This window comes from Myxocyprinus asiaticus, chromosome 41 (genome assembly GCF_019703515.2).
Source record: "Myxocyprinus asiaticus isolate MX2 ecotype Aquarium Trade chromosome 41, UBuf_Myxa_2, whole genome shotgun sequence".
In the NCBI taxonomy this organism is placed as follows: Eukaryota; Metazoa; Chordata; class Actinopteri; order Cypriniformes; family Catostomidae; genus Myxocyprinus; species Myxocyprinus asiaticus.
Genome location: NC_059384.1, coordinates 20,756,937 through 20,779,787, shown reverse-complemented (window position 1 = coordinate 20,779,787; position 22,851 = coordinate 20,756,937). Strand labels below are relative to the sequence as shown.

Sequence of the window (22,851 nt, the reverse complement as noted above, 5' to 3'; positions counted from 1 at the left end):
GTACTGTTATCATGGTACTGTACAAACAGTAGTGCTTCAGCCTCTCTGGCACACATGAATATCAACAATTGTACATATTTTGTCTTTGAATTCAGGTAAAACGGGCGAGTTGACTAAAACATGGGAGGTGTGGTTTACAAAGAAACTGGACACTGTAAAAGAAGTTCAGTGTGAATTTAAGGAGATGTCCGGCTGCATTCTGTCCCACATAGGGGAAACCAACTCTACTGACAAGCTGCTGATCCAGAAACTGCATTTATGTGCAATATTTCAGATGTTTGCATTGTGGTTTATGGATGAGAAGTTGATGCAAACAAAACAACACGTGCAGTGCTCAATACTGAAACTTACCTCAAGTCTGCAGGAAACCGGGATCAACACAGCTGAGGAAACTGACTGAATGTGAAGCCGTTCGCTGGATATATAAGGTAATAATCACCTTTCAAACGTAGAAATAAGGCACTTCCTTTTTGACAGTAGTTTGAATGTGTTTTGGATCTGTTTTACGCATTTTACCTACAAGCTAATATGCGTGTTAACATGATTTTAGTGTGATAAAATCACTTACTAACCTTTTCTGTGTAAAGTTATATCAAAGTTTACTACGTTGTCATGATGACGTTATGACATAATTTCTAAAACCCTATGAAATAATGACCATAAAAATTATGATGAACATGATGAATTTAAGAGCTGCGGAAATGGAAAAGAACATCAACTGTTAAAAGCGCAGAGACACCTGCTTTCTGCTCAATTCGTAGTGCTGCGTCTAGCTTTTTTTTTTTTATTTTTTTTTTGAACGGCCGCTTATAGTATGGAGGTATATATGTGCCAAAATTCTGCGCACGCTTAATTGTATTTTGAGCGCAATCGTTTTTTAAGCGTGACCATGAAACTGATGCTGCTTCCGAAACCGGTATTTTATAGATCCATGTCCGAAACCAGCAAAATGCTGCCTTTGAAGGCAGGATGAAGGTGCTTTTCAAGCTGCTTGGAGACCAGTTTCCTTAAGAGTTTCATTCATTCAAAACAGCTGTCAGTTAAGCCATTAACTGATTAGGCAGCAAGTCAGCTGCCAACGTTTTTGGATGCAGCCCGGATGTGGTAGATGCGTCGATAGTTGAGGAGCGAGGAGAGACACGGAGCGAAAACAAGATCATCTGAATGGACTGGGGACAAAAAGTCATATATATATTTAGAAAAGATTCAACTCAAATTGCTGCCCTAGTCCGCCATGACAGTTGTTGATTGAAAGAAGAGAATCCACTCTAGCGCCCCTTGCGGCAATGTTGAGAATGCAGCGCGTACTTGCGTTGTGTTATGAATTGATCGCTGACACGTAACAATGTGTGAAATCGAGCTTGCGTAGCAAGGTGCGTCTGCGTTCAAGTACTTGCGTAAAGTATGTTTGGGCCTGTAGACTGCTCGTTTACTTTTCCAACCGTATTCCGACAAGTCCCGCCTCCTACATCAGGGTTGGCTATTAGAAGCTGCTTACAAGCGCTCGGTGATTGGACAGTTGAGGTAGCTACAGCAACCATGAACATATCAGTGTAAATATAGCAGAAGAGCCAACAGGCACAATGCTCCAAGTTCAGTACACACTTTATATACTGTATGCAGTTACCATTACAAAAGGTATTTACACCATGGATTATAGACATACAGGAATACTGTAAGGCTTAATTTGCTGTAATGTAAATTTTTCAAAATATAGTAGCTTGGGATCATGCAAAGCTAAGGATTTCTTTCTATTTTTTAAAACTTTTTGCAGTTTCAAACAACTGAGGTTCAGTCATAGGCGGAGCGTGTAAGATTGGGCAAGGCTTAGCCTTCCACTGTCCACAGGCATGATGTTCGTATTAATGCTTATTAGGTATTGATCGGAAATTCTTACCGGTCCTGGTTAACACTGCTCGTAGCTGCACCAGTAAACTGATCAGTTTCCCCACCTCATATACAAACTTTAATTACTAGCGGAAAGGGAAAGCTACTTTAGATCAGTGTCCGTGGTCAAATTCATCTTATTTCATCTTAAAACGTTAATCTTTTGAGTCACTGCATGCATGGATAATGTCTTTATTTCTGAAAGAATTTAACATTTTAAAACAAATATAAAATAACAGTGCAACTCTTACATTAATACATATTTATTAGATGATGGTAGCATGGAAAGGAGTGTATCAGCATTTGTAACATTCCTTTTTAAATGCATCCATTCACATTTAAATCAATAAGCATCCGATCATACTCGAAACAATCCAGCATGGAGATGACTGAAAATAAATTCATCATCGTTCCTTGAGCTTGTGAAGAAGACTCTCTCCACTGGATTTTATTTTAACTTCCAAAACTTCAATTCAACTGCATGACATAGGTGCGGGACCACTTTAAATGGTGTATGCAGTCCTGCATTTTTTATTAAATTTTTTTTTTATTTGCTGTTATGGTGATAAAACAGATCGCTAAAATAAGTATTAATATGAAGAGCCTGCTGGCATCTGTGTAAATAACAATAATTAACCATTTATTCATCTGGAAGGTTTTGGTAGTAGATAATTGAAATGCAATAAAATATTTTGTCTTGAATGCAGGGGTTCGATTGAGATTTCGGAGGTGGGGAACCTTAATCATGTGATTTGCTGTTATAACATACATTCAATTAAAAATATGGGTGTCTAAAGTAAATATGTTTGAAATGACAGAAATAAATGTTTGATAATGATATCAGATGTATTTTATACATTTTATAATAATCAGATGACAGCTGGGACAAGTTTATCTTCTTGCCCAAGGTAAGGCGTCATCTTGCCTTTGAACATGCTAAACTATCCTATCTGTTGAGTTCGTTCACCCTCCACCTATAGATTCAATATACTGTACATTTAATTTACCTCAAACTATGACAGGAGACATAATTAGCCTCTTTTACTTTTCTTTAATTTTTACTCATTAATCAGTTATGCCAGAAAAATTGTGGTAGAATGCATAAACGTCATAAAAACAGCATACTGAACATTTCAAGATACCCCACAGCTTTGAAATGCAAACATAAACAGCTTTTCTAATTTATTATCAAGAATAAAATGTTAATTTAGGCAATATTTATAATATTCATAATATTTATAATATCCAAGGCTGTTGAAAAAATAGGAGAGGACACACTAAAGAAGATGGACAAAATAACATGTTTATTAAAAAAAAAAAAATTCATATAATAATAACAAAAAGAAGAAGGTTCAGTGGTTGATGATCCATGGCGGACTGTAATCTGGTCACATTTATTTGAGTAAACTGCTCTCTCAGAATATCCTGTGGGATAGAAAGAAGTCAAATTAAGTTCCCCCAAAACTACACTATTACGTTAGTCTTAAAGAGTTTTACACATGGGAGAGATTAAATTAATATAATGTCAGATGAAAGTGGTAGCTAACATGGCCAAGCTAGTAGCTACATAAGTATAACTTGGTAACCTAGATAACCAAATACTAGCCAAGAGAACCAAATACTAATATAGACCAAACTAAGAGAACTAGCCAGATAGTTAGCTAGATAGTAAGCCTATTGGCAGTGTACAGAAATAAAAGAAAAAAAAAATCATAAAGGTTAAATAAAAACAGTTAATAAAAGAGCTGCTTTCATGTGGTCATAGTGTGTTACACATTTCCTTTCTTGAAAACAAACTATCCCGTTCTCCTCTTCTTCTTGTTTTTATTAGCAGTATGATCTGTAGTCTAGCCAGCCAATCAAAATTTACCACCTCATCGCTGATTGGCAGAAATTCTGGCATATTATAATGCTGTGACCTTGTTGAGCAAACAAGCAGTCAAAGCTATGAGTGCACGCAGAGTGGGTAGGAGGAGAGAGTGAGTGAGATCTTGCATGCAAAAAAAAACAGTGGAGTTACATAAATTTCAGAATTCTGTGCAAATTTACATTCAAATAAACTTTATTCAAGTGCAAAATTGATTTTTGTTTGCTCAAATTGAATTCATCTTTGCAAGAAGATATATTGCTTTATTGCTATAAGTTTGTGCACACAGAACATTTTTGTGCTCTCAAAATATCATATTGTGCTCAAAATATAATTTTGTGCATGCAGAATTGTGGCACACATATAACACATACCTTATAGACCTTATTTACAGTAGTGCCCTCTTTGATTTTTGATGGGAATGACAACAAGGCTGTGAGGGACACACAGTCTCTTCAGTGGGATATACAGTTTAAGGTGTTTTTGGATTGTTCCACTGAAGAAACATTGAAAAAATATTTTTCCAAGAAATTTCGGTAGACAAAAATCTCCAGACAGCATGAGTTGGGAAAATTAAATGTGATATAGAAGCTTTTTGATAGCTTTATACAGTGGATGCCATTGAAGAGACGGTAAGTCGCAGCCTCGTTTTCATTCCTTTCAAAAATCAAAGATGGCACTACTTTGAATAAGGTCTTTACATCTTTGACTGTTGCTTCACATCTCGGGTGAGTGTCCTGTGTGTATACCGCCTTTAACATTAATAATTGTATCAGTAAAGTTGTTGAATGGATAGATGGATAGATACATTTTGGAATTTCTGTCTTTCTTTCCCAGCCAGCCACTAAACTCTGTCTCCTTCTCTAACATGTTATTACTCTCCTCCTGTCTCAGCTTTTATTACATAGAAGTTCTTCAGAGTTGTCTAACTCCTTCCCTTCGCAACATAGTCTGAAGACCCTCAAACATCATCATCAAGATCACCTCTTCAAGTCCAGAACTCATCCATCATGAGTCACTTACCCTCTGCATTACTGAGGGGGCTCTCTCTCTTGCTGGTGTCCCAGAGTGTGTTCGCCATGGTGCTACTGAACGCCACCGATCTGGGAATTCTCCTGGAGAAATATCTGGATGATGATGATGGAGACAGGGCAGTGGAGAGACAGCGAGGCAAGAGGGCCATCACTGCCAGTGACATGCAGGCTATTCTGGACCTACACAACAAACTCAGAGGGCAGGTCTACCCACCAGCTTCAAATATGGAATACATGGTAAGACAAGTCTACTCATAAATGAATGCTACAAGTGATGAAATTATGTACTGAAAAAAGGATTGTAAGTGATCGGATAACAGGGGGGTCATTTCATAATATAAAGAAAGAACACGCTACTCAAATATTAGTACAGCTTGACTGAATTTAATGCTTGGCCTTAAACTTTGATGCTAGAGGAATGGTTATTTTCCAATGCCTTTGCTCAAGCACCACCAATTTTCAATGGATCGGTTTGTTTTGTTAAGACACAGTGATTTGTGCTAGCAGAAGACCACACATTTCAGGCACTTAGCACCAACCTTACTCTAGTCTGGATGTAAAACACACAATCCACAAAGACGGCACCTTACAGAGTATATCACCTGAAATTAATTTTTTTGTCTGAAGGATCAGTGTCAATATGGAAGGTAAATTTCTTTCCTCATTATTCTTCCCATCAGTCTGTGAAACTGACATAGAGCCCCTTCAGTGAGATGTTGACTCATTAGTATAAAATAGCAGATTGTCAGAATCTGCAGTACTGTAAAACAAATATACTTAATTAGTGCTTCAGATGGAGGGCTCCTGCATGCTTAGTCAGACTGGCTCAGCACCAAACATTACAAAGCCTTACAAAGAAAATACATTGACGGTCCATCCTTGTAAAAATGTCTGGCATACTACAATCATATCACTAATTATTATACTAGGTTATACTATTGCTGCAGTATACAGTACTGTATACTGTGCAAACACAGTGTGTAAATGTTCTGTATGCATAGAATAACCAGATGATCTACAACATTTGCCAATATGAGCAGTATACAACAAAGACTACTGTGTGGAATATAGAGATATAGATCTCACAATGTGCTGAACTTGACTATGGCTGAGTTCGGCATACTACTCTTATAGCTATGTCTTTATATGGCACAAATAGTAAGAAAAGTATCATAGTACAGCATTCTGAACTCAGCCCTGATAAGTTGAATGAACCGGATATAAAACAGCCACAATTTTAAAAGAATTGAATGCAGAATGCAAAATGTTAAAGGCATATTTCATACAAACATGAAAATTCTCTCATAATTTACTCACCCTCATGCCATCCCAGATGTTTATGAATTCCTTATGAAGATTTTTAGAAGAATTGCGTTCTTCATGCATATCGCCACCTACAGGCCAGGGGAGAGAATTTATAGTACAAAAGGACTTAAATATAGATCTTGTATTGATATTGATATTGATTAAATATTGTTTTTAACCCACACCTATCATGTCGCTTCTGAAGATAGATTTAACCACTGGAGTCGTATGGATTACTTTTATGCTGCCTTTATGCGCTTGTTGGAGCTTCAACATTTTGGTACCCATTCACTTGCAATGTGAAGACCTACAGAGCTGAGATATTCTTCTAAAAAATTTGTTTGTGTTCTGCTGAAGAAAGAAAGTCATACACATCTGGCATGAGGGTGAGTAAATGATGAGAAAATATTTGGGTGAACTATCCCTTTAACGGATATTGTAGCCCATCTTTTCAATATAATGCCAGTTTATAGACTCCTTTTAAAGCTTAATAAAAGGACCCAAAATTATCATAAAGTAGCCAATGTGACTCATTTGTCACATTCCAAGTCTTCAAGAGGCATACATAAGTTTTAGGGAGAAACAACCTGAAATTTAATTCATTTTTCATTGAAAATCTTGACTTCCGTTGCGTGTTCATGGTCGGTATTCACGTGAGAACTTTTATTGTTTGTTGATATATCTCTTGACTTATTATTTGTTTTTGAGCTGCAAAATTACTGGGGTTTTTTTTTTTTTTTTTTTTTTTCTTTGAATGATATTTGAACAGCACTCCCTGAATTGTAACATGATGAAGTTATGTGAGTAATGTAGTGAGTTCATGTGAGAACAATGTTTTTTCATAAAGAAATAAAGAAATTTACAGGAAATGGTTTGAGAGATGCCTTGCAGGCCAGAGTTAACTGGTTGTCAGGATTGGAGTTTGGGCAGCTCAGCGGAGTGAGAGTTATAGAAAAGGTGTGATGGATGTGGAGACATGGAATGTGATGATGCGCTGTTCCAGCCCTCCACATCCAAAACAGCAGAATTCCGGACTGCAGTGGGGAAAGAGAGCAATCAACAGAACCTTACTTCAACAGCCACCCACTCATTCATTTTCCTACACACACACTTTTTCAGTCTGTTGCTGTACAGCCCCTCCACTGACTTGCTCTTTTAATATTTTCTCTGTGGCTCTTTTGCCACTCAACAGAAAAAAATCAGCTCCTGAGGGACGCTGGAAATGTTTCACTTTCTTGAAATGCAACCAGATGACAAAAAACATGCAGCTAATGAGGTGTCAAATGAAGTAAACAATAGTGTGTGAATGAGTGTGAGTGTCTGCACTGATGGGTCGTGTTTTCCTTACTGGTCCTGTCTAAGTGTGGTTGGATATTTTGGGGCCTCCCCTGTTGAGAATGATGTGCAAACAGAATCAGTTTACTTTTTTCAGTTTGCAGATTTTGCTCTGGAAATGTGCAAATCTATGCAATTGGTACTCGCTGGAAAGGTTGTGCATACAATCAAATTCTTCAGTACTTTAGCACAAATATACCTGTCACTTGGTAGAAGCAAGTCAAACTAGGCATGGTTGTGTGACATGCCCTTGTCTTCAGAAACCATGAACAAAACATGAGTTAAAAGAAAACACCGTTACAGGCTTGGTGTCGTGTAAGGGCACCGTATGATGTCCAATGTAAAATCTGGGTTCTGAGGCAAAACCAGTTGAGAGCACTGATATAGATAACTGTTTCCTTACGATAACTCTGCAGTCTAAGGGCCCACTTTGATGGGTGACAGAAAACCAACCAAACATCCTGTCGGCAGGTGCTCACTTCAAGGATTAATGTCCTAGGCAATTGTTTCTAGGGGCACAACAGTTATTTTGGGGACCTTACTGGACAAGATTTACTGCTTGACTGTGCTTTGGGACTTTCCAGAGAAAAAGTGTAAAATGTATGGGCAGTGACAGGGCAGACAACACCCCCTTCACAGTTCTGGCTCCGATTTCTGTCCAACCTTGAGATCTGTGTGCTTTCCATTCAAGGTGAAAGTGGCGTTTTGTTTTAAAATAAGCCATTCCCAAAATAATTGCAGGCCCACTTTTATTAAAAAGCAAAATGTGGGTCAGATGGATAGAGGACCACTTACATTTGTGAGTGGCCTTGTATAGGTACGATTTATTTAGCTTCCAAGCCAAAACCAAGATCACAGAGCCAGAATTGCAGAATATTTAGTGAGCTACAGAAACAAAGACATATGGAGAACATTACATTATTCCCCCCAAAAACGTTGTGTCTTATGAATAAATGCACAAGGAAAATAAGCCAAGGTGTCGACAGAGAGAAGCCTGGTTCTTTCTGGAGTCTGCAAGCACACGTTTTGTTGAAGAAGCACTCTATTGAGCTAAAAAAGGGACAGTTTGCCCAAAAATTTACATTCTGTCATCATTTACTCACCCTCGTGTTATTTCAAATCTGTATGACTTTTTCTTTTATGGAACACAAAGCAAGATGTTTAACTTTCAAAGGTGCATTTATAATTTGTTCCTCATTAAAAAGTTTAACTCCTAAAGACATGAATTGTAATTATGTGGGAAATCATGACCACTCACATTAAAATGAAGACTGCAGTCATATCAGTAACCTTATAAAAGCCATTTTATTCTACAAGGAGAGGGTCCGCACCTGGGGGCTACCATGTTAGAATCACATGACCAGCCGAATACTACTCGCTTAATCTCAACAGAGGTGGGTAGAGTAGCCAAAAACTGTACTCAAGTAAAAGTACAATTACTTTAAAAAAAATAATTAAGTAGAAGTAAAAGTGTGAACATAAATAATTACTTGAGTAAGAAAGTATTAATTTAAAAGAGTAGTCAAGTGGTGAGTAACTCATTACTTTCACAATTGACATAATGGACATTATCTCCCTACATTCCATTACATAATACAAATTTAACATGTATTACAGAATTATTATTATTATTATTATTAATGCAAATTCTGTGATCATTCACCATCATGTTGTTCCAAACCCATATGACTTTCTTTCTTCCATACAACACAATAAGGAGATTTTAGACAGAATGTTAGCCTTTCAGTGAATGTGTTTATATATATATATATATATATATATATATATATATATATATATATATATATATATATATATATATATATATATATATATATATTGAAAGTGAATGGTGACTGAGACTGTCAGTCCCTAACATTCTTTCTAACATCTTTTGGGTTCCACAGAATACAGAAGGTCACACGGGTTTGGAATAACATGAGGGTTGGGAAATGATGACAGAATATTAAATTATGGCTGAGCTATCACTTTAAAGGGGTAATTCACCCAAAAATTTAAATTCTATCATCATTTACTGAGCCACATGCCATCCCAGATGTGTATGACTTTCTTCTGCAGTACACAAATTAAGATTTTTAGAAGACTATTTCAGCTCTGTAGGTCAGTACAATGCAAGTGAATGGGTGCATAAAACATTTTTATGCTCCAAAAAGCAAATGCAGACACCATAAAAGTAATCCATATGACTCCAGTGGTTAAATCCATATCTTCAGAAGTGATATGATAGGTGTGGGTGAGAAACAGATCAATATTTAAGTCATTTTTTGCTAGAAGTTCTTCTCCCAGCCCAGCAGGGGGAGATATGCAGAGAAAAATGTGAATCACCAAAAACACAAGATGAAGAATGTGAACGTGATCTGTTTCTCATCCACAACTATCATATAGCTTCTGAAGATATGGATTTAATGCCTAATTTCACTATTTCATAGCTTTTATTTGTTAGTTCAGTGTAGTTAAAGTTTTCAGTGTCGAAAGAATTTAGATCATTAGTTCTGTACAGCAGTACTGCCGCTCCCTAAACAAAGAGTGTGCAGCCTGTGTAGGGCACCACACGCAGAAATGCTGTCTGTTCGCGCTCCAGGTGTCAATAACGCAATCTGCAGAGCAAAAGGCATTTACACTTAACGTGGATGTTTACATGGATTTATACAGTTAATTAGCCCAAAGTAGCTGCGATAGTTTCCAGTACACCTGTGAGGGCGCGGGGTAAATGTGTTAATACTGCTCATGACATGCGGGATACGGGACAAAGCGCACTGACACATTACTGCAGATTTAAAAATGTACACTTAAAAACTGATGTCACAAGAGCCCATATTTACAGAACCACCCTGAAAATAACCATCACCATGTCACAGAAAAGCCAGCGTTATCATTAGAGCCAAGACTTACCTCAGCGTGCTGACTTAAGTTAGAGCTGCAATTTTAATCTTGAAATATCCGCTTGTTTTGGTGTTAAATGAAGGCATTGCATGAAGAAACTATTCTTTTTTTACTGTGCAGAGTGAAGAAATTGTTTCACTTAGTTTGAAGAGGTTGATGCTCCAGAATTGATGGACTCATCTTGAGTAACAGTCTGTGACAGCATGCGCAGCTGTGTGAACTTCCGCTGTCGTGAAAGTTCCATTCAATAATCTCTCAATAAATTACACATTAATTAAAATTAATCCCAGTAATGTAACAACAGGAATGCCACCCATTGTAACAAAGTAAATGTACAAAAAATTCATTAGAAATTTACTTGAGTGAGAGTAAAAAGTACCCACTTATAAACCTTGTGATGAGGAGGAGGGCGTGACCAGGCCGTGATGGAGCACGATGCTGAATCAGCTGATCAGCGGGAGAGCAAGACAAAAGGGCGGCCGGAGATGCCAGTTCGAGAGAGAGATGCACGCGGCGGCTGCGATGCATGTGTGTCTGTTCGTTTATGTTTTCTGTTGTTTTAAGTTAATTTATACCATTAACACTTTATGTTGACTGTTCAGCCAGTTCCCACCTCCTCCTTGCCCATCGTTATACTGTTACAGTGGTGCTGAAACCCAGGAGGGAGGAGGGATGCTCTGTTGCGGAGTTCTCACCACTGCCATCCGCCAGGGGAGCAGCCGCGGATGTCTGCCTGGGGACAGAGGGGTCGCTGCAGGCCGCCGAGAGCCAGAGGAACCGCGGCCGTCTGCCGAGAAGGGGAGGAGCGGTTCTGTCCGCCAGGGGCCGGAGGACTCGCTGCCGTCCACCGGGGAGGCGCGAGCTAGCGTCCACCAGAGGGCGGAGGAGTGGTTGAGGACCGGGTGACAGTGCGTCAGGGAGCTGGCGAGCAAGATCTTCTCTCTCTCCTCTCTCTCTCTGTGTGTCTTCCCTCGCCCTTTCCCTCTCCACGCCTCCCCTCGTCTCTCCCCCCAGGTTCACAGGAGGTGGGGTGGGCCACCGGCTGACAGAATGGCCAGAAGGGCAGCGTCTCCCCCCTGGCACTGAATCAGCCGGTGCTGAATCAGCTGATCAGCGGATCAGTAGGAGAGCGAGATAAAGGGGTGGCCACAGCCGGAGAGAGAGACGCACGCAGCCGTGTTGCACGTTTGTTTATGTTGGTTTTAAGTTTACCATTAAAGTTTATGTTTACTGTTCAGCCGGTTCCTGCCTCCTCCTTGCCTGTCCTTATAATGTTACAAACCTACTCTAAAAGTAATTTTTTTCCAAAATGTTACTCAAGTAAATGTAAGAGAATAAATGTAGCACATTACTACCCACCTCTGAACCTCTGTAACCATCCTGTTATTTGACAATTAATACTAATTAAAAATTTTGAATACTACATTTCTGTCATGGCATCTGAAACTGAAAAATATCGATTTTAAATGGTGCTGCACCCAAACCGCTAGATGTCAGTGTAAGTTCAAGATTACACAAAGACAAAAGTTACTGAGTGCAACTTTCAATGCATCTTCTTTTTCATACAATGAAAGATGGTGACTAAGGCTGTCAGTCCCTTAAATTCTCCATTGCATCTCCATATCTGTTCCATGGAAAAAAAGAAAGTCATATGGGTTTGGAAGAAAATGAGGGTGAGTAAATTATGACAGAATTTCATTTTTGGTTTAACGATCCTTTTAAAGCAAAAACTGTCAAGTCGTATTGACTACAACAGCCATTGAATTGTTTGCTGTCTTAACAGTATTTAAACCAAACAGTATTTTAGTACACTAAAACCAAATCCTTTTTTGTCCATCATGCAAGTCCAAAAGCACAACACAGAGTGATTTACAAATACGAAAGTTTAGGGATTAAACAGCTTTGTTTTTATAATGCTCTACTTGCCAACCTATGTCCATTTGAACCTCAGCCCAATCTCTTTATTTCTTTTAGGTATGGGACACTGAACTGGAGCGGAGTGCTGAGGAATGGGCCGAAACCTGCTTGTGGGAGCATGGCCCCACTGGCCTGCTGTCTCAGATTGGACAGAACCTGGGAGTGCACTGGGGAAGGTTTGAATGGGCTTTTTTTTAGATAGAAATGTGGGCTAGCTAGTCATTGTACTAGTTATATTTGGAATAGCATACAAACACTCTAATATTCTTGATATTACTGCATATAAAGTGTGCACAGTATGCAAATTTTATGTTTGGATTAAATACCCAGGTGACCTACTACATATTTCAAATAATTGCATTGATATCCAAGATAATAACGGGACGCCACTCACAACATGATGAGATCACATAACAACAAAGGTTTAGCATTCAATAATGCCTACTGTTCCCTATCTGTCACTCACTTGACGTTGTGTCGATGTAGTGACAATAGGGGTCACTCTTGGGAGCCCTAAACACCTCTGATCTTTGAAAAAAGGCCAATGGGAATTGGCGAGTGGAATTTGCATGCCACTCCCCCGGACATACGGGTATAAAAGGAGCTGGTATGTAACCACTCATTCAGATTTTCTCTTCGGAGCCAAGCGGTTCTATTAATTGAAGCTGAATTCTTACGCGAGTTCATTCACCTCATCTGCTGGATTTTACGGTGCATTTCAGCGGCTTCTCCCCCTCTGCACCCGTGGAGTGCAGAGAACGCCCCTGGGTGCTTCGGCAGAATAACAAAAAGAGTATATTCTAAAAAGAGTATATTTTCATTCTAAAAGAGTGGCACACACGGAACGTCTTTTTAAAGATGCCTTTCCGTTTATGTGTTATTCCTGGTTGCGATCGTTATCTCTCCGCTTCTGACGGCCACGTCTTACGTGTCTGGGCGGTGCCCACGCAGAGACATCGTTCGTGGATGGGTCTTGTCCTCATTGCGAGAACATGACCATGGCAACGTTGCGGTCGCGGCTTGCATTCGTAAGAAAGAAAGCCACTCCAGCGGCTCCCCGCTTCAGTCCTTCTACCTACGGGTATGAGGCCGTGTCGGTTAGCACTAGGGGCGATTTGGGGACCTCAATGGGAGCACCTCCGCCGGGTAAACCCCCACTGACCTCCATTCCCCAGCACGCTCGCTTGCTCGTCAGGCTCTCGGATGAGACCACCGGCTCGTCTTATGGCAAGTTTGACCTCTTATTCGGAGCCCGGGAAGACGATGAGCTTTCAAGCGCAGCATCGGAGAGCAGGCTCGTCCACTCTGACATGGACGCCTCGGCTGGGCTCCCTCCTACGGGTGTGGTCACCTAGTCTCAGGCCGACGTGGAGATGACGGACATGCTTTCCCGGGTAGCCGCGAGCGTCGGGCTAGAGTGGAACCCTCCACTCTCCCCTGAACCCTCGCGGCTCGATGATTGGTTCCTGGGCCCAGAGTGCCGCTCACGGCCATGCCCCGCCCCGGTCCCTTTCTTCCTGGAAGTGCATGAGGAGCTGACAAGATGGTGGGGGGCACCTTTTACTGCCCGATCCCGATCTTTCAGCTCCCCCGCTCTCACTACCCTCGATGGTGGGGCGGCCAAGGGGTATTCGGTGATCCCCCAGGTGGATAAGGCGCTCGTGGTGCACTTGTGCCCGCAGAGCGCCGCCACCTGGCGCGGCACTCGAAGCTCCCGTCCAGGGCCTGTAGGTTTACGTCGTCCCTGACGGCTAAGGCCTATGGTGCTGCTGGGAGGAGAATCTTTTGTTTCATTTTTCGCCGCATGCCCAAGAGGCTGCGGTACCCAAAACTTCAACAAAAGAGTGGTTTCCTTGTTCTCTGGGGCACATGTCAGGTGTGCACAGCCGTCGTCACGGCCGTCTTCACGACCGCCGTCCACCGTCCCATTTTCACAGGTTTGGCGCTCCAGCGGAGGACCCCCCGCCCCTGCGCGCCCAGCTGTGGCACAAACACGGCCACACCGGGTTGGCTTTGACAGACTGCGGGGACGATGTTCCTCCTCCCCCATCCTCGACCAATCTTATGGTGGGTATCAGGAGCCAGGTAAGTGCTTTGATGTCCCTGGACTTTGCACGACCACAGGGCTTGAACCCCCGTGATGTGGCGCCTTAAGCTCCGCCCCGCCGCGAGGCCCCACCCACCGGTATGTCCAACGTGATTATCCCCTTGGTCCCCCTCGCCCGGAGTTTGGATGCATGGCTTGTGCTTTCCAACCTGTCGCGATGGCTGACCCGGACCATCCGACTCGGCTACGTGATTCAGTTCACTAGGCGCCCGCCCAGGTTCCGCATACTCAACTACCTCAACAACTGGCTGATCCTAGCGCACTCTCGAGAGTTACTGTGTGCACACAGGGACCTGGTGCTCAGGCACCTCATCCGTCTAGGGCTTCGGGTCAACTGGAAAAAGAGCAAGCTCTCCCCAGTTCAGAGCATCTCTTTTCTCAGCTTGGAGTTGGACTCAGTCTCGATGACGGCGCGCCTCACGAACGAGCGCACAGTCGGTGCTGAACTATCTGAAGGCATTCAGACAGAAGACAACGGTTCCACTGAAACTTTTTCAGAGGCTCCTGGGGCCTATGGCATCCTCTGCGGTTGCCACACCACTCGGCTTGATGCAGATGAGACCGCTTCAGCACTGGCTTCAGATTCGAGTCCCGAGATGGGCATGGCACCGCGGGACACATCGTGTGGTCGTCACGCCAATCTGTCGCCGCCTCTTCAGCCCTTGGAACGACCTAGCATTTCTATGGGCAGGGGTTCCCCTAGAGCAGGTCTTCAGGCACGTCATGGTTACAACAGACGCCTCCAAGATGGGCTGGGGCACCGTATGCAATGGGCACACAGCCACCGGCTCCTGGACTGGCCTGCGGCTGCATTTGCACATCAACTGCCTCGAGTTGTTGGCAGTACTGCTCGCTCTGCGGAGGTTCCGGCCGTTGATCCAGGACAAGCACGTGTTGGTCCGGACGGACAACACGCCGACAGTAGCATACATCAACCGTCAAGGCGGTCAACGCTCCTGTTGCATGTCACAACTCGCCTGCTGTCTCCTCCTCTGGAGTCACTCACATCCCTTTGGTGTGCAGGGTACGCAAAACTATTTCAGAAAACAAAAATCCTGCCATGTGTTCTAAGGGGCTCCGTAGGCACAATCTCCATGTAGAATAAAACATCTTTTATAAGGTTACTGATGTGACTGGTGTTGTGAGGGCTCATGATTTTATACATACTGTATGTTTCCAAATTACTATTAATTTCTTTAGGATTAAAAAAAGAGTGGAAAAAGAGTGCACCTTTAATTAAACTAGTAAATTGCTTTGTTTACATGGACTGCATTAATTTGACTTTTAGCTTTATTATGCATTATACAATGCAGTGATGCTGTATGGTTGTTCACCTCAGGTATCGTCCACCTACCTCTCATGTTCAAGCCTGGTATGATGAGATCAAAGACTACTCTTTTCCATACCTTCAGGAATGTAACCCTTACTGTCCTTTTAAATGCAGTGGTCCAGTCTGTACCCACTACACTCAGGTAGGTATGGCATATGGAATATACCTCATTAGCAAATCACATGATCATATCACATTTATGTTCAAGCACATTGATGGAATTCAACACCAATGACAGAATTTTGAAAACAGTTCTAAAATTTTGGGGAACCCAGTCAAAGACTTTTAATAATGGTGTAATGTTTGATTTCGTTTTATTTATTTGGAGAACCCCAGACCCAGCCTCATATAATTTCAAACCCATATGCTGTTATTTTTTCAGTGATTTTCTTTTAAAGAATCTTCACACAGTTCTTTTCCATTCAATGAAATTACATAGTGACCTTGGTGTCAAGCTCCAAAAATAACAAAAAGACTCACGTGACTCATGTACTATATTCCAAATCTTGTGACTGCTATATGATAGCTTTATGTAAACATGGACATTGACAGCTTTGGCGGAAGAGGAAATTATCAATTAATAATGGCTTGAATTTCGGTCTGTTTGTCACACAAAGTTATTGTATCGTTTCCAAAAACTTAGAATATAGCACTTTTTTTTTTTTTTTTTTTTATTTTGGAGCTTGACAGACGTGGTCACCATGAACCTTCTTTGTATTAAAAAAGGGATAACCCATGTGCAAAGTTTATAACATTCTTGAATATAGAGCATTCTATATACCCGGTCGATCATGCCCAAGATCATTATAGAACTGAATGCAGATTCCTTATAAGCAGTTTTATTTGACTGACTATTTTGCTTCCTTACTGATTTCAGCTTGTTTGGGCGACTAGTAGTCGAATTGGCTGTGCGATCAATGTGTGCTACAACATGAATGTGTGGGGCCAGATCTGGGCAAAAGCTGTGTATCTTGTGTGCAACTACTCACCAAAGTGAGTTATCTAATTATTAGTCATTATTCTTAATTTTTTATTAAATGTTGCACTGTTTCTCTGTCAGCTGTATTATGATAGGTGACAAACTGTTTAGTGTTTTTTCGTTGTGTTTTGACCATATCAGAGGGAACTGGTGGGGATATGCCCCATATAAACATGGCACCCCTTGCTCTACCTGCCCACCCAGCTATGGAGGAGTGTGCAAAGAAAACCTCTGTTATAAAGGTTTGTTTTTATAAATCGTGCAACACAAAATGTTATGTATACAATCTGCCAAGATAGCCTTTAATTAAATAGTTTCCAACATGGTTTATTACATTTATTTAATATGTTTGATAATTTATACAACAGTTAGTCCCAGTCCTCCAATCTAATTGGACAAGCAACATTCCAAGAGTGTTGATTTTTAGTATATCGGAACTGGAACGCTTTACTGTTTGTATCACTCTATTTGTTTTGGTGTTCTTATTGCTTGATGACATGCAAAGATTGATACCTTTTGGCTTTATTTGGAACTATTTTCATTAGCGGAGCAATGTAATTGGCCATATTTTGTCTATAATGTAATCTACACAAAATTAACTGTTTGTTTAGAGACAGTTGAATAAAAGCAACATTTCTTAATGCTTAAAGATTTCTTGATGAATAACATCAGTTTCTGATGCACCATATTAACTTTGGATCAGCCAAAATGGAATGTACAATTGGAGGCATTCCTCTAGAACCATTAGATGGTAATTTGCATCTTATTAATCAGTGACAAGAAGACATTAGTTTCCCCTTCATTTCACTTTCAGGTGAAGAGACAAATAGACAAAGTCCACATGAGGAAACTGAGGAAAGAAACGCTGTAGAACCGGAGGCCCCTCATAGCCCTGGATCCCGTTTACGTGCCCCAAGTCCAACCAGATGCCCAAATGCGGTTGTGAGCAAAAAGCAGATGTGTAAGGTTTTCTAATTATACATTCAGCTTAATGTAGGTACCACTTTCTAAAATAATAGCTGTCCTTGAAAACCAATTTCTCTTTTAGCTACAAATTTATTTTCCAAAAGGGCCTGCGCCCAATTAGTGTTGCGGATAAAAGTGCTAGCTCCCAAACTGAAACAAACTTGTTTCTGCTTATCTTAGATTGTTTTGATGTTCAGCAGGCATAGATCTGTCAATTCCACTATTTGCCATGGCAGAGTTCGTTTTTTTTGTTCTCATAATGGTGATCTCCCTGCTGTGTATGTTTGCTTTGGGGATGTTGAATACTTGTGGGTTTTAAATTGCTTCCTTTGCTGAAAAGTGGTTTGGACTGAAAGCTGAGATCTCCTGCTGGAATTCCTCAGCTTGCTTTTACAGAATTACAGGAACAGAGCTCTGCAATACCTGCCTGGTTCTTTCCATAACTCTGCTAAACTATACAGCATGTCTAAACACTGCAACATACCTGATCTTGCTAACTGATGCACCTGTGTCCCTTTTCTGGTTTGTTTGTGCAGCCCAAATTGTAACATGCGACACGAAGCTGAGAGACCAGTGTAAAGGCACCACATGTAAAAGGTGAAGTGAAATCCTTCATTTTTAAATAATATACAATAAAATGTCAGATAGGCCTATTTTTTTATTTTTACATTTCATGACAAAGTAATGTGTTTCTGTTTCTCAACTTATAGAGCAACCCACAAGCAACACAAAGATTGCTGATTCGATTTCCAGGAAACACACATACTGATAAAATGTATAGAGTGAAAATTGCTTTGGATAAAAGCATCTGTCAAATGTATCAATATAAAATGCAAAAATAGTCCTCTCGTATTTGATAATACCTGGACAAACCCATCACCCATGTGCCATGTGCCTATACTACTGTATAAGTGTCTATATAGTGTAGGGTACAATGGGGCTAAATTAGTATCCAATACAAATTAATGTTGTTTTTATTTTTTTCAATCTTGATACACTTTGCGACCAGAAAAAATAAATAAAAAATTCTTTAAGGGGCTCCTTAAGCCCAATTGTACCCTATTTGTATTTGATCTGTATGCCATTCTTTCCAGTAAAACAGAAATTTAGCAATTACACTAAATCCCCAAAATTATGTTTTGCCTCTGTAAAGGTACGAGTGTCCTGCTGGTTGTTTAGACAGCATGGCCAAAGTGGTTGGAACAGTGTATTATGACATGGTAAGAAGTCTAGAAACAAAGTATTAACAAAGTAACTTTTGTAAAATTATGTCATTTTCACCCTTGTGTCTTTTGGAACTCGTATGAGAAAAGTAGAAGATTTTCGAAGAATTATTTAGCAGTTCTATAAAAAATAAATAAATACATTTCTTTATTTATCACACATTTGCACATATACAGTGAAATTCTTCTTCTTCACATATCCCAGCTAGGCTGGGGTCAGAGTGCAGGGTCAGCCATGAAACAGCGCCCCTGGAGCAGATAGGGTCAAGGGACTTGCTCAAGGGCCCAACAGTGGCATCTTGGCAGTGCTGGGGCTTGAACCCCCGACCTTCTGATCAGTAACCCAGAGCCTTAACTGCTGAGCCACCACTGCCCTTGATAGTCACACCACTTCTTGCATATAATAATAATAATGACAGTATATTGTGACTAGGGCCTGTTAACCTCAAACAGTCATTGAATAGCACCAAAAAAAGCTGTCCATACGACTCATGCTATATAGTCCAGGTATTACGAAGCAATTAATTAGGTTTGTGTGAGGAACAGACTGAAATCTAAGTGATTATTCACTGATAATAGTCACCTCCGCCAAAGCTCATGTCAAGCCTGTGTTTGCATCCAGAATGCAAAAATGCTGCATTGTTTACTTCTTGTGAGAACCAGTGCAGTTTTGGCATTAATGATGTCAATACGCCATTTTTAAATCTGGACAGAGTGGGCTAGACGAGTGCTTCGGTGGAGGTGAATACGATTTTCAGTGAATACTTATTTCATTATCAGTCTGTTGTTCATGCAAATCTATCGTATGGCTTCATGTGACTTGGAATAAAGTAAGAAATAATTAATGAATATTTATTTGTGGGTGAACTAGTCTCTTTAAGTATATTTTAGTTGATCATGTTGCGAGTAGTCTCAATTCTTCATGCTAAGATTATCCTTTTCTTTAGCAATCCAGTATTTGCCGGGCAGGAATTCATTATGGTGTTATTAATAATGATGGAGGTTGGATGGATGTCACAAGACAAGGCAGAAAGGAATTCTTCATTAAATCATACAAAAATGAAGTTCAGTCTCTTGGGTAAGCAATCTGTGTAAGAGTGACTTTCATACACATTAGAGACAACTCAATCTAACAGAGTGAAAATGTTACAGGAAATACCAGAGTGCCAATGCTTTCAAAGTATCAAAAGTGACAGGTAAGTTTTAAATTCAAGTTTTTTCCAATTAAAGTTGCTTTACTGTTAAATGTAATCATCTTTCCTTTGTTGCAGTAAAAGTTATCACATGTGCGACTACAGTTTCTGTGCTATGTCCTTACCAAAAGCCTGCAAGACACTGTCCAAGGTAAAGCAAAATTTTATCAGGATGTTATATTGAAGACAATTCAAAATAGTTACATTACATTAGTTCTTTGTCCTGACAACTGAAAAAAGTCATGGTTTACCCTAATGAACCAAACCTCCATTTGAAATATCCTTGTAACCTTTTGCCACAAAATTTTTGAAACTATTTTCATGCCACAAATGTCTGGAACTCTTACAGATTTGACAATGTCCAAAATATAAAGACAATATTTCTGACCTGTTTTGTCTTCCTGCAAGGATTTACTGTCCACGGGACTGCTTGCAAGAAAATCCCCACCTTTCCCGAGTCATTGGTACCACAATTTATTCAGATGTAAGCTTTTTTATTGATTTATTTATTTGTATTTTTTTAAAGCAAAGAGAATGCTGAACCAATAAAGAGTGTGTTCTATTTGTATTTATTTTGTTCAGAAATCTAGTATATGCCAGTCAGCAATTCATGCCGGTGTCATAAACAACGAGTTAGGTGGTTACATTGACGTGATGCCCACCGACAATAGGAAGCTGTACATTTCGTCATACCAGAATGGCATATTATCAGAAAGGTATGGTCACTTTTGTTTGTCTGCTTGGCTAAATGCTAAATCATTGGTCATCTCAGCTTTTACACCACCAAACTGGCCCATGTGCATCTAGTATAAGGCAGAGTATGGGGTAGCCTGTCTCTCCATAAGCCTGTACTGACAAAGCTGATTAGAGCCAAGCTGTACCAGCGCAACAGTGGTTCCACTTCAAGTGTGGTAGAGTAAAGCCAAAAAATAAAAGTTACTTTGTGGCTAAGTATGTGTGCTAACTACAAAATCATTTGGTGAACAGATGAATACTACAATTATGCTAATTTATAATGCCTTGGAATAACATAAAGTCAAACTCCCCATTAAATCAAATCAACACAAATGATTTTTCATAACATTGTAAAATATACTCTTACACTAAATATGCTTTTTACCAAAAAGCAGGTTTCTATGAGCGCAATAATGCTTAAGAGTTTGGAAACAGTGCTTATTTAACTTCTGTATTCTTCTAAAGTCTGCAGAACCCCACGGGAGGCAAGGCATTCAGAGTATTCGCCATTATTTGAGTGTGTGCTGAAACCGTGGTCACTCATCAACTGTTGAATGGGCTGTAATCGTGCCCATTGTGAGGGCTGTTCTGCTCTAAACCACATATATATTTTCTTTCACACAAATGTTGACTGAACTAAGTATTTGCTGTATAGACGGAGAGCCCCTTCAATGCATCAAGTTGATTATCCATTGTCTTACCTAAAAAGTATGTAATTAGAGGATCATTCAGGGGATATGGTGTCTCTATTGCAAACAAAAGCACTTAAGAGGATTTAATCTTTAATTATATTCACTAAGCACATTTCAGCGAGTGTTATAACATATCTACGATATCTTCTAGTTATATTACATGTTGAATATGCGTCTAGTTCTCACTCATTAATTGTTTTCTTCATTTGTTTCTTCATGTATTTATTTTTATCATTTTGTTGCTTTAGGGCAAGAAAGGACTGCTGATAAGGTTTTTTTTTTAATGTATGAGTTTGACATTTTGTGATTTTGCTGATTATCATGGTGATAATAAATAATGTGGATATACTCCTGTAAATAGCCTGTTCATTGTGTTAATTGTATGAGGTTCTGTATCGACTGTATGTCACTGAATGATTTAGTAGGTTGGTAAAAACAAGTATTTATTTATATTACAAACATTTAAGGTACTTTTCACTCATTTACTTTATGTATTTTCTTAGTTTATGCATATGATTGTGCATATTACTGTTCCTACCTCATATTTTTTAAACATTTTACAATAAACTTAATTTATCAGACCTACTGTCTATTATGCATTCCTATATGGAAACATAGTGTGTGTTGAGCCCACAATGTGAAATATGACATTTCACTTTTTGGAAATATGCTTAAAAAAACTGTGAGTGGCACAATGCATTTACCAGATAAATTATTGAGGCCATCTGTCTGTAATGAAAACCAGATGGAAAAATTCTTAGTGTTTACTGGTCTCTCACCCTCTGGGTAATGGCTAAAACAATTCCCTTATGCATTACAGGATCATTTTATAGAGCAACACACTTCCACATCAGTTTCATTAATTTAAGTTGATACCATAGATCTTGGTTGCAATTTTGGAGAACATTGAATGTCTTCTAAGTAAGAAGAATGGGCAAATATACAGTTCTAATAGCTCAGGTGGTGCAAGGCACTGTTAGAACACCTGCCTGTTGGGCATCTCAAGTCTTCTTTTGAATAGCTTTATTAGCTAAATATTGTAAGTTCATTTTTTCAACACTGCCTGACTTAACTATTATGTTTTCATTGGGGTCTGAGAGAAAAAAATATATTGAGAGATTGATATTTCATGACTTTTCTTAATCTTATCAGAATTCAATTAAATTGATTATCAACAGCATTTCAAATTGATAACATGCATCAGTTGCCCTTCAAAAAAAGTTACAATACATGTACATCAATACATCTGAAAATGTGTTTTTCAGAGACCCCAGAAATAAAATATAAATAAATGTAATTAATTTTCCAAGGTTGCCTAAATGGTGTACACACTTAAAGAGGTACACTGTATATCAGTAATATTGCTAAAAAAAAAAG

At 39.8% G+C, this 22,851-nt stretch overlaps 1 protein-coding gene across 2 annotated transcripts; it reads left to right on the top strand.

The window, feature by feature from the left end:
* The first annotated feature begins 195 nt into the window (after window positions 1-195).
* LOC127432200 (cysteine-rich secretory protein LCCL domain-containing 1-like) lies at window positions 196-21,974 on the top strand. Of its 2 annotated transcripts, none has more exons than XM_051683092.1 (15): window positions 196-428; window positions 4,705-5,025; window positions 12,307-12,425; window positions 15,696-15,828; window positions 16,564-16,679; window positions 16,807-16,907; window positions 17,480-17,626; window positions 18,168-18,228; window positions 18,785-18,851; window positions 19,802-19,932; window positions 20,007-20,050; window positions 20,126-20,198; window positions 20,456-20,531; window positions 20,630-20,763; window positions 21,248-21,974. In XM_051683092.1, the coding sequence occupies exons 2-15, from the start codon at window positions 4,765-4,767 to the stop codon at window positions 21,297-21,299; spliced, it is 1,515 nt and encodes a 504-aa protein (XP_051539052.1). In that variant the 5' UTR covers window positions 196-428; window positions 4,705-4,764; the 3' UTR covers window positions 21,300-21,974. The 2 variants fall into 2 exon arrangements, with proteins under 2 accessions (XP_051539052.1, XP_051539051.1); XM_051683091.1 differs by having other exon boundaries at window positions 197-428; window positions 4,649-5,025; window positions 21,248-21,971.
* The last annotated feature ends 877 nt before the right edge of the window (window positions 21,975-22,851 follow it).

What these genes read in the sequence shown, in the direction of transcription:
- LOC127432200 (XM_051683092.1), top strand. Translation starts at nt 4,765, where the DNA reads ATGAGTCACTTACCCTCTGCATTACTGAGGGGGCTCTCTCTCTTGCTG. An exon ending in AAAGGCACCACATGTAAAAG is followed by an intron (nt 18,229 to 18,784) that starts GTGAAGTGAAAT and finishes GCCTCTGTAAAG; the next exon opens with GTACGAGTGTCCTGCTGGTT. An exon ending in CCTGCAAGACACTGTCCAAG is followed by an intron (nt 20,199 to 20,455) that starts GTAAAGCAAAAT and finishes TCTTCCTGCAAG; the next exon opens with GATTTACTGTCCACGGGACT.